Source organism: Cucurbita pepo, chromosome 5 (genome assembly GCF_057944985.1).
Source record: "Cucurbita pepo subsp. pepo isolate OVF chromosome 5, ASM5794498v1, whole genome shotgun sequence".
In the NCBI taxonomy this organism is placed as follows: Eukaryota; Viridiplantae; Streptophyta; class Magnoliopsida; order Cucurbitales; family Cucurbitaceae; genus Cucurbita; species Cucurbita pepo.
In genome coordinates, this window is record NC_141802.1 from 14,897,384 (window position 1) to 14,913,315 (window position 15,932).

Here is a 15,932-nt window from a genome sequence, read left to right on the forward strand (position 1 = left end):
TTTTTTTTTTTTTTTGTTTGTTGTAGTGTTAAAGACATTTAAATTGTGTTTAGATTTTCAAATCATTTGTGAAATACTTTATTAAAATAATAAAACCTCAAAAATTGTTTGGAGATGTGAGACCAAGGGGCTGTTCCAGCTGTAGGGGAATCCCACATTGCTAGATTTGAAACTAGATGTAGTCCTTATAATGTCAATTGCGCCACAAAAAATCGCCGAGCTTGGTAATGCGGGCTTGTAACTCAAATGAGGGCATTAGAGTAGTTGGAGATTGGTTCAGCCCATTGGGTAGGGCCCATGGAGTGAATATCTGGCCTGTCCATTCCAAGTAAGGATTTGGGCTGTTGTCTATGGGCGAAGGTCCATTGGCGTCAGCCTTTAGAGATGGAGGAAACCGCGTCAGGCTGGCTTCACAGAGCAGCGTCACCTCCCACTCCTGTCGGTGGAAGGATAGCGGGCCGGTACTCCATGGCCCAAATAATACTTGGTGGGTAGTTCTCACCCTAACAACTATTTTTTTTATATTATTATTATTGTTTTGTTTAATATTTGGATATAAAAGTGAAAATTTACGATAATTAATAACAATTATTGATTTATAATAGTTTTTATATTTGTTTTATTAAAGTTTTAAATTTCAATAGTTAATTTGTAAGGATAAAAAAGAAAACATGAACAAAACTTTCGCTTGATTTAAAAAACATATATATATATATTGTTGTATTAGAAAAATAAAAACATAAAAAATTAATACGAGCAGAACTCAATTTTATTAAAGATAAGAAGAGACAAGATTATCAAATGTCTTTTTATCTTTAAATTAATTATAATAAAAAAATGTAAAAAAGAAAAAAGAAAAAAATGTGAGCTTAAATCTTTTGATAGTTCAAAATTGTACACCTAAATATTGGAATTCTCACCTAGATATTTCCCAAAAAAGAACTCTTTTTAAACTGATTTTAGTTTGCAAAATCACAGACCAAAATTACACCAATAAATTTAGATTTTGTATATATTGATAATATTGAATTACATATAAAATAATTAAAATTATCATTAAGATTAAATTATTAGTTTTTAAGTTTTTAAGGTGTAAATATGACATTAGTCTATACCAAACATGTGCCTCCACTTACTCTTTAATATGATTCCTATAATCACAATTTCTTATCTCTTTAATATGATACCTATACATTGATGTTCTCTAATTTCCTTAAAATTTTTATCTTTGTATCACTATATCCGAATCCTTAACTTCATATTCAAAATTAAAATTTTTCATTAATCATAAATATTTAGAGAAACATTCATAAATAAATTTCATTTTTCTTACGAAAACATTAAAATTCTAACCAAACTTACAAATTAAAAATAGTTTTAAAGTCAAACGATTTAACGACAAACACGAATTGAAGAGCACTGAATAGAGACATATTACTCCATAACAAAATGCGAATGGGAAGTGGGCTAAGCCAAATATATATTTAGTCAAATGTTTGCTAAGCCATAACAGAGAGACAGTAGGAGAGGAGAGAGAGGAGAGAGGAGAGAGGAGAGAGGAGAGAAGGGATCCTAAGGCTCGAGTATATAAAATGCTAACAATTGCTATTTACAAAAAGGATGGCGGCTGAGATGCAGCAAGCACTCTGTCTGTCTGTCTCATTCCAAAGATTTAAGAAGCCTGAATAACGCCGCCGCTTCTCTAATGCGAGAGAATTCGATGCAGAAAGCTTGAACTTCGATGAAAAGATCTTTCACTGCAACCAACAACACCACCAAATACTCAAATTATCAACCAACAATTTAATTCAAGCAGAGGCATATGACAGGAACTTACCATTGATGATGTTATTTCGAATCAGACTCTGTAGAAAAACACATACAAGTCGAACTAATCTGTTCTGCATGTACTTGTCCTGTGGAATAATAAGAACAATTAAAAATGTTCCATATCTTAAACAGGTGCTCTCTTACAGAACATAAAAATCAAGAAAACATAAAATACTAATGACCCAAATCCTTCTCAAGGGGCAACCAAGCAAGCAAAGGTTGAAGGGAAGAGGTCGAGTTCATAGGAACCAAAAATTCAAACAAGAGTAAGTTCATAGAAGTGTACGTGTCTTCAAGGGCCATACAAGACAATAAGAACTTAAAGCCTCAAATGCTGTAACTTTTCTTCTTTCTTTTGGGTAAGAAAACAAGCTCATTAAGAAAAACGAAAGAAAATACGCGGGCATCCAAGAAAACAAGCATACAATAGGAGTCCTCAACTACCAAATGTTGTAAACTCAGGAAGTATAGTACAGATGCGTACCTTAATGTTCTCACATGATGATATACAATTACTGATGTACATGTGTATGAACTCAGAGGGAAGTTCAACAGCTGTCGTTAGCCTGTTGACAACTTCCATAGAGTGTAAACTCATGTCCATGTTAACAAGCACATGAAAATACCTGCAACGAAAGGTGTGGGAATGAGTACAGGAAAAAAAGAAAAAAAAAAAAAAAAAAAGGAAAGAACGACAGTATCTCAGGACATGCACGATAAAATAATTCAACACAAGGATTACAATCCATACTCGGCAATTTCAGGGGAATTAATCAATTTCTTTAGAACTTCAACTGCAACTAGAGGATTGTTTTCCACCAGTTCCTATTGATAAGAAAAAGATTTACAAAGATGAGGCAGAACTTCTTTTTTAGTGAAATCATGATATGATTCAAAAACACATACAGGTAGTTTTCTGGGTGTCAGTCCACAATGATATACAAGCTTTGGGTCATTTTCCAACTCCTCCACCGCTTGCTGGTCAACCAAAGAACAACAATGAGTCATTTCATCCTTTGGCATTCATTATGCAAGGAAAAAAAATTCACGTGATAACAAAGTAACTGCAGAAGTATTTGAACCTCGTGTTCAGCAGGTATAAGAGGGCCCTTCACAGCTTTTGCAATTAAGTCCCTCGCAGCGGCACCTCTACTACTATCAACACAAATTTCATGGTCCCATGAAAGTTCATGATCATCGTCAACGTTCAACCACACTAACTGTAAAGGGGCTTTGCCAGGTATAAATCAGGTCTGCTCTAGACTAAATACATTAACTATAAAGGAGACAGTTAAAATGTATCTCACCTCTCCATTCTGTGTCGGAAGCCTTGGTGGAGGAGGCCTAATCCACTCAGGACTTGATCCTCGAGGTGATACATTAGACAATAACCCCACCACATCTTTTTCTCCAGATCCCACTTTAGGTACAACTCCAGGTTGCTGGTCAAACCTAAGATGTCCAACATCATATAAATAACAAAATAGTGCAGAAGCTAGATTAAGCTCAACACATAGATCATTGATACGAGAACTCTTACTCCACAGAATTTGCATCACAACCCCGTGGGACATCAGGGTCTGGGACCACATTTCTCACGGAAGCATCTTTAGAAAAGCAATCAAACGATTGAGCTTGGAGTTCATCACAAAACTGTTGTTGCAATTGCTCTCGCTTAGGTAAAGCCTGAATAAAACAAACCTTTGGCATTAAATATATATTACAATTCGATTCTTCCCACAATAGAACTTGTGGGCAGAGCTCTTGATGGTTTTCCTGTAGACAAATAAAAAGTCAGATTACGTTCAGGTTGGCTTCATTGTCTTACATGCAATGAAGGATCGAAATGTACAATGTAATCTGAGGCAGACTTTTTCAGGAACTGCAAGACAGACATCCCCATCATGAGTTATATAAGGAGAATTATCTATATACTAAAATAAGATTAGTACAACAATACTAGGCATAAACTGAACAAAATGCAACAGAAAGCATCCTACGCTGGAAGTTCACTTTGAAAAGGTCGAAGTCTAGATGTACACAAGACACATCTTCACAAGATAAGCTAACCACCATCCAGTTTTAAGTTTTAAGTCACTAAACGACAAGCTAACCACCATCCAGTCTTAGCCTTAAAAACAAGATAAATAAATAAATAGAGCACGTTTAATCAAGAGATGTATTTGGGTCTAAGTATGAGCCTTAAAACAATGGGAATATTATTTGTTAGATGCTCACCAGTCTTTGCGAGACCAAATTTACATGCAAGCTAGGTGAAGCATTTATACAAAGATTTTATTTTTTCCATCAAGCATAAGTCTAGAATAAAAAAAATGTAGTTGATACATTTTTTCAAGTAAAGGATAGATTTCATTGAGAAATGATATAAAGGACAAGAATACGGAAGAAAGAGAAGAACCCCACCACCATGGGCGGACTACAAAACATAATTCCAATTAGTGACTAAGGTAGAAAGACTATAGTTAGAAGGGGGGAGCATTTACATCAATTTAAGGCAGTACAATGAGTGTTATCTACAAAGAAATCATTAGTTGCAAACTTATCATTGATATTATATTATTTAACAACTTCCTGGACTATAGTCAACGTATGACAGCTTTGTTAACATTGAATTGGTGGGCAGTTAATGTTAGACAAAATGTAAATTTAATTCCCTAATATCTGGGTATTGGTTCATTAGTGGCTATGGTTTAAATAAAAGTTCAAATTTAATTCTTTATGTTTTAAAAATTTTCAATTGAGCTTCTCATAGTTAGTGAATGTTATAATTGACTTGCAAGAAATTTACATCACATAATACATGATGAATTGACAAAAATTTAGAGGAAAATATCAACTAAAAGAGAAAAGCTTCTAATTCCTCCTACTTTCCAATAAATATTATGTCAGGTAGTTTTTTTTTTTTTTATATAAGAGTCGGGTAGTTTTTTAAAAAAAATAGGAAATGAGACTAAGATCAAAATGGCTCATAACAGAAGAAGGAGAATGGACAATCCCCAAAAAGCCACCGGATTACGATAAAAAGGCCCTGGTCGGCAAAAATATTCGAAAGACTATAATTACAGAACCCCTTCGAAAGGGTACAACAAATAGAAGTAAAGACAACAAATAAATCCCAAAAGCCAATAAAGTTGGCCTCGAGTCCCTTAATAACTCTTTGGTTCCTTTCAAACCAAAGCCTCCATGAATTTGCATAAACTGCATTAGTCCACAGAATGAAGGCTTGTCCCTTGAAAGGAGAACCAACCAATTTTAACACTAACAGTTGTGAGGAGCTAAATTGAAAATTGTTAATAAATAAGGAGCTATATTGAAACTTACAAACAATAGGGACTAAAACTTATAGTTGACCATTAAAATACAATACAACTTGTCACCCACCCTCAAACTAATGGTCAAACTGAGGTGAGACTAGGACATCAAAAAATTAAATTCAATGACTTGGTGGTGGCATGCTGAAGAATGGCATCAGGCTCCCCCACAAGTTGAATTTGCATTCAAATTGAAGAATAGATCTATGTGCAAAATATCTTTTAAGATAGTGTATACTAAATTTCCTCATTTAACTATTCACCTAATGTATTTCTCTAGTTTGAAAAGTTTAGATCTTGATGTTGAAGCAGCAGCCGATCAAATCAAGAAGATACAAGACAAGGTACATTTCAGAAAATAACAGGTTTCCCATAGGTACATATGACAAGCTAAATGAAAAAAAGAGGGCAATTGGTCATTGTCGATTCATGAACTGAGTAACAGAAAATGCCTATATTGTCAAAACATCGCTTGATCTCAACATCTCAAATGTGTTGTTTACATCTGCCTACCCATTAACCTCTGGACAAGAAATTATCCTCCTCGTTGACAAATATTTCTCTAGGAGAGGGATTGATGTAGGATAGTTAGAGGTTTTATTTGAAATTATCTTGGTTTATTTTGTTGAGCTTTTTAGGATTAGTTAGTAGAGTAATTGACTTTACTATTGTGAAGTATTATTGTAACTAAGCCTTTTTACCCCTAACCTTACCTATATTTATAAAGGTAGGACTTCCCTCTTGTACCAAGTTATTGGAGAATTAATAAAATAAAATATCGTTTGGCATATGAGCTATGACCAGCCAGGAATCATCTGCAACTCATTTTTGTCCGCAAATATTCCTATAAGAATACATGCAATTTGTTCTGCCACTGTAAGGAGAATAAATGTAACTTTGGGTTCTTTGGTGGGTGAGGTTTTTAAATTTGTTTCTATTGTCATTTTCCAATTAAACTTGAAACTTTTCACTTACTCGACAAAAAGTTATGTTTCCTCCTCTTGTTTCTTCTTATTCTTCTTTTTCTTCCTTTTTATTTTATTTTTTTGTTTTGTCTTTTGGCTCCCAGATCATGTTCATATATCTGTTCTCTGTGAATAGTATCGGCAATTTATGCAGATATTTAATTTTTTATTTAGAACCAAACGGACCCTTATCCTCTATCCTTAGAAAAAAAGAGCATAAACTCACAAAGAGGAAGGAAAAGAACTAATGGGCGAGGCCTCCAATAGTAAAACCAAATCCCAACCCCAAATCTAGGGATAGAACAAACTGAAAGGGGACTAAGTTTTGATTCCTCATGGAAAGGTTGGGGAAATTAACTCACCATAATAAACGAAATTTCAACGCATACAAATAGGATGTTGCCAATAACCATGAACAATTGTAATCCAGTTATGGTTCCTCATAACTAAGTTTCTATGATTTACTAGCACAAAATCTTCCAAACCAAAAAGCACAAGAAATTATAATAAACAATTAAAAATATGCAAAATGGCCAATTAAAATCAATGTAATTAATTAAAAGTTGTACCTCTTTGCCATCACTGGAGCTGTCTGATGCTAAAAGCTGGAAAATAAATGCCCTCTCACAATTTTCAGCTTCCTCGTCAGAAGCAGCCTGACACCCAGAATACGAAGCAGAAAAACTCAAGTTTCTAAAATTAACCTTATTCAGAAAGCAATGAAAATTTCTTTGCAAGTCCATCTTGTAGAAATAATTTCTTTTTGCTAAAACCCATGAAATGGGATTGGGAAATTGAAAGCAATCGATAATCATTGCAAATCACTTCTAAAATATTGCCATTGTTAATATTTTAAAATTGAAATGATTTTACATAGAATAAAAAAAATAAGATGGAGGTACTAGAAAAAATAAAAATCAACAGTGAAGCTCAGCAGCTACACAAGTGGATAATAGCCCCTCAATTAGGGAGGTCAGGGGAGAGGGAGATGAAGGGAATGGAGAAAAAATGTTTGTTCAATAGGATAGGTTGATGGAGAAAGAGTGCAATTCAGGATCTAAAAGATATCCATGGAACTTGGTTACCCTAAATTCATACCATACAACGCTCTCAGTTCTGAATTTGCAATTTTTAGCATTTGAGAGAGAACAAGGTTGAAAATCTGAATACTTGAAAGGGTCTTGAAAACTCCAAATTGTAATAAATAACGGATTTGTTAAGTGGCTTCTTTCTCTCAAAAAACAACAATATTCTACTTTCAGAAATCATCATAACATTCCAGGGAAACAAACCAATCCCATAGCCTAAAAGCACCCCTGCCACACTCTAAAAACTTCATAATCAAGTTCAGCAGCTTCCCACAATACCTGTTTAAGAAATGAGAAGACCTGCACTCATGGAAAAATCTAGAGCTACCATAGTGTCTATTTCTAGCATTAGGCACTACCTAACCCCACATCAGAGCATCTGAGAGACACCTTCTCCTAAAGATCTGCCACACCTTCCTGAACTAAAGAGCAATCCTGCCAAGCATCCGTCACCATGACACTGTACCCAGCTACAACACATCTCCTTTTTTTTTTTCTATGAAATTTATCTGATAAGCATATGAAGAACACAAAAGAGGACAGCCTAAGGGCAGAGGGTAGAAGGAAACCCCTCCCAAAAGTAAACTATCATAGAAAGGCTTTCCAGTTCGTAATAATCATAGAAAGGCAAGACTATAATTACCAAAATCATAGAAGGAAAGACGATAATTACCAAAAAAAATCATCATGATTTGGAACCCGACAAGTAGCCAAGTGCTGTACATTCTAAACACAAGCATCCTCTGTATTCATCACATCCACAAAAATACTGAGGATCATCTCCATCCAAATTAACCAAAGGATGATTCCCACATCACACATCCAAAGGGCTTGTAATTGCCTTGAAGCTTACACCCATCAAAGCTTCTAACAGCCAAACTTCCACTATATTCAAAAAACAAAACGGGAGGCCAAGCTCTTCAAAAGTAAAGATCCATCCCCTGAAGGCGAAACGGCAGTGAAGGAATGTGTTCTAACAAATAGTCTTCCTCTTACGTTTCCTATGACAATCTGCCATCCTGCTGCTTGAGTCACACCCACACATCCCCTTACTTCACTCCAGTCCTTCCCCAAAGACCTACAGAAAAACTCAAAGGTCTCTCACACAGCCACCAATGCCTTCACAACTTTCTTGCTTCGTTATTGGCTTCTTTTTCATAGTTGATAGAGAAGTGCAAATTAATCAATTGTCTTAGAAGTTAAATCACTATTTGATTTTTTTTTTTTTTTTTCTTTTTCTTATCTAGTTTGAAGGGAGCTCTTTTACAATTTCAGAGAAGTATATTTATTACTTTCTAATTGAACAATCACTGACATACTGATAAAAAGACTACTGTAAAGCAATCAGTGCCGCAATCAATCCCAAGGGGCAGCTCAGTGGAGGCTAAAGTAAAAGAAGAAACCTCACCCAGTCTTTTTTTAAAACATGAGCCGCACTACAAAAAAATGAGGACTAGACCTTACAGGCTTAAGTGCAAAGCACAAAGAATGTAAGGGCTTTTTTTGTGAGGCACATAATAGAGAACTATGAAAAGATAGCCTTTTTTTTTAATAAAGAAACCAACTTTTATTGAGAATAATACACAAGGGCAATACAAATAAATAAATAAATAAATGGATCAAGAAGAAAGGTTAACAAGAACTACAAAAAGGACTCCAATCCAATAGTAAGTTCCTCGATAGCATACATTACACAGTGGTGTCAGGCTGCTGACATTTAGCAAGAACTAAATTGTAAAACATGAACATCCATATGCAACTGAATGACATTTAACTTTTAGTCGAATTGTAAAGAGAACAAAAACTCTAACATGCCTCTTGTTACTAAGTCATTAGGTAGCGTACTTACGTGTACAATAAAAGATATAAACGGATTAGAAGAAGATTTTTGCGAGGAATATGTCTGGTGAAGAATAGAAAATCCCACTAAACGTTGTGTGGCATGAAGCAACTTCTTTGGCTGCATTTTAGATCCATTAATCAGTAATCAATAAGCACAAAAAGAGTTAATCCTTCATCATAAAAGGATTTCATGCAAAAGATAAGGAAACGATTGGGAACAGACACAACAAAGGTACGGAAATCTAACCTTCACTATCCAAACAGGTATGATAAATTCTATAGTAGGAATCAAGACCGTGTTCCAATCGTCTTAAGAGTTCAAACAGTTGAATATGGAAGAAAAACACCAAAAAGAAATAACATTTTTCTTTAGGAAAGAGAACACCATTTTATTGATGAACGAAATTACAAAAGGGAAAACCCCAAACCACTCATTATAGAAGAAAAGACTTCCATACTAATGATAAAACTACCAAAAAGAAAAAAAAAAGAATTGTAATACCAAACATTCAAGAAAGAGCAGTGCTACAGACATTCTTAAAAAGAACTGCATACCGAAACTACATATGGAAGTGAAGACCCCAAATATCTAAGACTAAATTAAAAATGACAAAAAAAAGAGAAAAAATCCTACACATTGATTAACTCGACAGAGTGAAAAGCATTGACGATTTAAGATCCAATCGCATGTACTGAACTCAGTAAACAAAATCTTCAGCCACACGTAAAAGTTTTATTTTCTTTAATGAAAGACAAATGCATTATAAAAACAAATGTTATCAAGATGACCCGAAGCGAAACAAATTGGTATAATTTATCGAATGGAGATTGGAGAAATATTTTGACGCCGTTTCTTTGGCCTCGAAACAGACCCAATGTAAATGTGTATATGTATATATATATATAACAGTTTCAGTAGCCACAATCTCATCGATTTAGGTAATACATCCATAGTAGGTTTTCAAGGTTGGTGCGGAGAATAGTAATTGCAGGTTAGAATCATAAATTTTTAAGAAAGGGACAAATGAGGAGATGCCTGACTTCAAATCACGCACCGAGGAGGACAACCGGGCAAACAAAGAAAAACCAAGGCCTAGAACAAAAAACATAACGAAACGGCAGGCCATGTAAATGAAGGCGAAGAAGAAACAAGATTTGCAGATAAAGCAGGGCCCTAAACTCGGACGTAAACATGTGTAAATCAGAACAAATCATAACAGAAAACGATGAGGAGAAAACATGGATAGGGATGGAATGACCTCCAAGAGAATAGCGAGGGAATAACAGGCAATAAATTGACGAGTGCGAGGGATCTTGGATGTAAAATCGGCGATGATGTCCAGAAACGGGCGTTCATCCCCTCCTGCTAGCAAAGAGTAGAGCGTTCGGGATTCATCAACCGTGAGGGTCATCTTCATACTTCCCCACTTGAATTCGTTGTTCGCCATTTTAAACATGAATGCAGGTTGGTTGTCGATCAAATGCTCTCTGCACAAAATTGTTGTTCTTGCAAATCTTCAACTTATATAAGCTTCGCTTTGATTTCGTTTTCAACCAGAAGTCGGTTTAAAGGAATGCTATTCTTTTTCTTTCTCATCCCACACCTCCATATATATTGCTTTCAAATCCTAACTAATTTCAAATAAATTTGGTTCTAATCGTATAAAAATATTCAAAAATACCTTTTTTATTACAATTTTTTATTCTACCCTTACATAAAATATTCTCTAAATTAATAAAAATATTTATAAATTTCATCTTTATTTTAAAAATGTCTTTAAACTTCTAAAAAAATTTAATGACACCCTTAAATTTTTTTTTTTTTTTTTTTTTTTAAATATCTTTCTTTAAAAAATAATTAATAATTTATTTAAAAAATATTCTCATACCTACACCAAAAATAATTTATCGTTAATATTTCAAAAATACTCATGAACTTTCAAAAGTAACATTAAAAATAGAGATAATTTATGAGGTGTCGATGAACGTTTCCATCTATATATCGATGTTAAGAATTTTTTTTGAACTTTTTTTTATAAGGGGTACTTTTTTAAACATAATATATATTTTTTGAACTTCAAAAAAAAAAAGTTTTAAGCACGGTCGAAAGTTCAAAGATATGTTTGAAATAAAATGCTAACCGTTTTCATCCAAAACTAACTATAAGAGTATTTTTTATAGTTTTTTAAAATTTAAAAGTATTATTGAAATTTTTTAAAATCTACATATATTTTTAGACAAAATACAAAAAAATTTATGAATATCTTTATTAATTTAGTATAATAAAATTTTATACCATTTTAATATATTATTTATGTCAAATTATAGGTTAAATTAATTTTTAAAAAAATATTTTTGAACTTTGGGTGTACTTTCAAAAAATTTTAATTTTAATATATATAAGTACTACTATGCCGTAGACCCATCTACACGGCTAGCCACTTTTCTTATTTGAAAATAAAATATTTTAAAAAATGGTTAGAGTATTAAAAAAATATCTAGTAAACGATACCATTATTGGAGTCGAAAAATATATGGACCATATTACCAAGTTGTGACCTTGCCACAAAATTTTTGGGGCCATATCGCCACCCTCTCACTTGACCATGTCGTCAAAGTTATAGTTAATATAGTTGTGACCATATCGTCACATTTAATCATTTTCAAAAAAATATCATGGATCGTGAACATACATATGCATGAGGTGTCATGAAATAAAAATGCACAATATATCTCGCGGACCTAGACTTTCCTCGGGTATGCCTCTAGCATCTAAATTAAATTGTTGGTAGGCTAGAAACGGAACCAACCCAACCTCTAAAATTGCCTATTCACTCGGACAATGCTCTGAACACGAAAGTGTGCAGCCTCCCCATTTTCTCATGCTGAGTCACAGGCAGTGCGTTGGAAAGCACGGACGAGCAACATGCAGGAAAATTTGCACGTGTGGTTCTAGCCGGGGACTCCGTTATATTGTACTAATATGTGTAGGTCCTCGTAATTCAAGTGAGAGGTTTGTGAGTGGAACTTTCTTTGCTGAGAAGCAGGTTGATATTGTTGGATTGTCAGAACTTGGATGTTGTTCCCCCTACGTCCTCTTTTGTTGCCTTGAAGTTGATGGGGAATAGGGAGGATGATAGCATAGAAGACTGACGTCAATTTGCAATCTTTTTCAGTATAGCTAGCTCCCAAGATGGATGCAAGAAAAAGAGATAGGGATCAACAGATACGAAGGTGAGGGAGGGTATAGAATGAAATTAGATGAAGCGACCGATTGTTTCTCATGAGCTAATTCAGTAAGAAACCATATAGTTTAGGGTCGAACAAAGAACTATATGTACTCTATCTTTCAACTGTAGGAATACATCGGCCCATAACAGTACAAGATAGTTACCACCTATCATATCGCTTTCTAACTTCATTTTTTTTTCCTGCTCTGTCGATCACGGGTAGTATAAGAGATATGTATGGCTCCTTCTTTCTACCCATAGTTAGTATGTATCTCTCCGGGTCGTACTTAACTTATCACATCTGTCACCTCCACTCCAACGCTATCTTCCTTATTTGTGAACTGGAAATAGTGCATAGATAATGCCTATTCATATAATATCATCATTTTTTTAATGGCTAGCATTTCTATCTACACGAGTATCATATAACCATATCATAACATGATTACATACTTGCATCATCAACATTACTATTCTAATAGCAACTCATGATTTTACCTCATACTATGTCCACGCTATAATTACATGCTAATATACATCACCACATATAGTGACTAGTCTTCCGACTTAGCTTATAGCGTCCAATAGAGTGTTCACTTACCTTGATCATAGACAATTTTAGCAAAGTTTGATGTGAAACTGTTAGATAACCTCATGTACTCCAACGACCTTCCAAGACACTCACAATCTCAATTTAGCTCAATATGGTCAGAACAATGATAATGGGTGCCGAATCAATAAAAAAATGGTCAAATCGATCCAAAAGGCAATAAACGAGGCCGACCAGGGCTCCTCCATACCAGTTATCTTCCTTGTGAAGGATCTACATCCAACCATTTTTCCCGGACAGGGCGACAACAGTGATTTCAAGTCTAACTGGGATGCTTCCTCAAGAGATGACTTCATTGGTTAACTTTTTCTTTCCTCTAATTTCAATGAATCAAAAACTCTTATGAGTTTCTCCAATCCTGCTAGCTGTTCGGTGAAATTATTGTTGTTGCTGTTGTTTCAAACTGTCTGCTGGATTCACTACTTGTTCATAAATTGTTGAACATTCTTCTCTATTTGATGGATACTCCAGACTATCATTGACATTGAATTGTATTCGTTGATCATTCATTCTCAACATTATAGTTCCCTTGTAGACATCTACCAATGTTCTTCCCGTTTTTAAAAATGATATCTTCAAGATAATTAGTACATCATGATTCGTTTCGTAATCCAAAATGATAAAATCTGCTAGAAATATGAACTTGTTCACTTGAATTAAGATATCTTCAATCGTGCTTCCTGGATGAGTGAAAGATCGATGTGCTAGTTGAAGGGTGATTGCAGTTGGTCTAGCTTCACCGGTACTTAAATTTTTATAAATGGACAGTGACATTAGATTAATGTTTGATCCCAAATCAAACCATGCTCGACCTAGCTTCTTCCCTCCAAGTTAGTAGAATTTTATTTTTCAATATTGTACTACATTCTTCACTCAATGCCACCACCGTAAATTCTTGAAAAAAAAATTGGTGGGAATATCTTTCAAGAACTCACATAGTTGAACATTTGTTTGAAGGCTTCCACTAGTGGCATTGTTCTTGGCCATATATTCCTTCATTATTCTCTCTGCTCGACATAACTTTACTATCAGAGAGTTATCAAATATCTTCGTCAATTCTTAATAAAATTCATGATTGTTATGTCTATGGATCTAGCATGACAAGATCTAAAATATTGTAGAAGGAAGCAGTCATTGTCGAGGCCTATAATGTAAGTTACAAATCGTGAAAGATGAGGGGCTGAACGACTGCCATGCGGGTGACTGATGTTGGTTTAACCAAACTGGATTACCTATTCGAACAAAAATTTATATATGACTAAGTATCCACGTTTAGGTTGTTATGCTAATTATCTATTTACAATTTAACCATACTAGTGATTTTCATGCAGTTATACGAGGCCAATTAGGGGTTCGCCAATTAACCCTTAATCGTAAACTCAACTCGATTGTCAAGGGTCCAAATAACTATAGCAATAGCTTATGATGTCTGATTATACTTTATGGAAATTATTAGGGAGTTTGTGGGTCCACCGTTGCACTTTTAGAGTGGTTGAACTTGAGACTTATGATGATTAAACTTGAGACTTATGATGATTTGTTCATGTATGTGATTTTATGCGGATATACATGGACGATTAGGGGTTCATCAACTAGCCCTGAATCGTAAACCTGACTCGATTGTTCGAGCTCCGGATAGCTATAGAACTAACTTATGATTAATGAATGTACTTGTGGGAATTATTAAGAAATTTGTCAGTTAATTTTCTCTTAGTGAACCTGTCATGAGCGATAGTGTATCTTGTTGATCAAGTATTTTAAGGTAAGAGCATTTGTTTGAGATTCGAATCACAAGCAAGGTCGATCATGTCAAGTTTGAATGATTCTAAACCTGCAATCTAGACTATATAGAATTGTAAAGAAACTTACTCTTGGCTACTACATTTTCCAGGTCTCATTTACAGATATAACATACATGGTTTATGTAGCCTCAAAATGAAAATCTTGACCTTCCAAGAACGAGAATTTCATGAGTTTGTAACCTTCGTACTTTATGATCACTTGAAGTCCTTGTTGCATAAATGAAACTTGATTCTTCTTTATGTGAAATTGATTGCAATTTCGGTTCAACTTTAATAAATTTTGGCTACATTTTGTGGTAATTTGAACAACATTCTTCAAACTTCCATCAAGTTCATATTGTATGACTGAGATGCATTTTAGAATGCATGAAACTTATGAGAACTTATTGTTAGACGAACACGACTCTCCACAATGGTATGATATTGTCCACTTACGCTTTGGGCTTCCCCAAAAGGACTCATACCAATGGAGTTAGCATTCCTTACTTATAAACCCATGATCATTCCCTAAAATTAGTCGATGTGGGACTTCCATCATCCAACACGATATTGTCCACTTACGCTTTGGGCTTCCCCAAAAGGACTCATACCAATGGAGTTAGCATTCCTCACTTATAAACCCATAATCATTCCCTAAATTAGTCGATGTGGGACTTCCATCATCCAACACCTCCCCTCGAACAAAGTGCGCCTCCCCTTAATCGAGACTCGACTCCTTTGGAGTCTTAGTCATTTTTGACTGCCTTCGAGGAGGGGCTTGGCTCCTTTTCTTTAGGAGTTCTTTGTTCGATATTTGAGGATTTACCAATTTATTGGCACGACTAAGTTTAGGGCATGGCTCTGATACCATGTTAGAAATCACGACTCTCCACAATGGTATGATATTGTCCACTTCGAGCATAAGCTCTCATGGCTTTGCTTTGGGCTTCCTCAAAAGGCATCATACCAATGGAGTTAGCATTCCTCACTTATAAACCCATGATCATTCCCTAAATTAGTCGATGTGGGACTTCCATCATCCAACACTTATAACCGATATCGCGCCTCGAGGATCTACGCTATAGGTCTAAAGCTATGATAATGATGAGAGAGACGAACAGGAATAACAATCTACGAGGCCGAGAGAAATCATGAGAAAATCTGAAGGAGGGACGTCTAAATATGACTAAGAACTAAGAACTTGAACTAGCTTTCGCTAAACTATCCTAACTTGAGCTTAGTAGAATGAGTAAA

General features: G+C 34.8%; 1 protein-coding gene and 1 non-coding gene across 3 annotated transcripts; one reads left to right on the plus strand and one right to left on the minus strand.

Moving 5' to 3' along the window:
* The first annotated feature begins 214 nt into the window (after positions 1–214).
* LOC147792697 (signal recognition particle RNA) lies at positions 215–518 on the plus strand. The gene has a single exon (XR_015421277.1).
* Positions 519–1,454: 936 nt separating this feature from the next.
* Positions 1,455–10,659, minus strand: LOC111794756 (uncharacterized). 2 transcript variants are annotated; one of them, XM_023676893.2, is made up of 12 exons: positions 10,317–10,658; positions 9,065–9,175; positions 6,697–6,783; positions 3,659–3,712; positions 3,371–3,516; positions 3,138–3,282; positions 2,913–3,050; positions 2,737–2,808; positions 2,582–2,655; positions 2,315–2,456; positions 1,838–1,916; positions 1,455–1,757 (listed from the first exon to the last, which is right to left on the minus strand). In XM_023676893.2, the coding sequence occupies exons 1-12, from the start codon at positions 10,512–10,514 to the stop codon at positions 1,660–1,662; spliced, it is 1,344 nt and encodes a 447-aa protein (XP_023532661.2). In that variant the 5' UTR covers positions 10,515–10,658; the 3' UTR covers positions 1,455–1,659. The 2 variants fall into 2 exon arrangements, with proteins under 2 accessions (XP_023532661.2, XP_086980420.1); XM_087124294.1 differs by lacking the exon at positions 9,065–9,175 and having other exon boundaries at positions 10,317–10,659.
* Positions 10,660–15,932: the final 5,273 nt, after the last annotated feature.

Excerpts from the sequence above, each read along its gene's own strand:
- LOC111794756 (XM_023676893.2), bottom strand. The coding sequence starts at position 10,514 with ATGTTTAAAATGGCGAACAACGAATTCAAGTGGGGAAGTATGAAGATG. Across the intron at positions 6,784-9,064 it reads TTATATCTTTTATTGTACAC|GCTGCTTCTGACGAGGAAGC; the intron begins GTAAGTACGCTA and ends TCTGGGTGTCAG. Across the intron at positions 3,713-6,696 it reads GCTCCAGTGATGGCAAAGAG|TTCCTGAAAAAGTCTGCCTC; the intron begins GTACAACTTTTA and ends TCTGTCTTGCAG.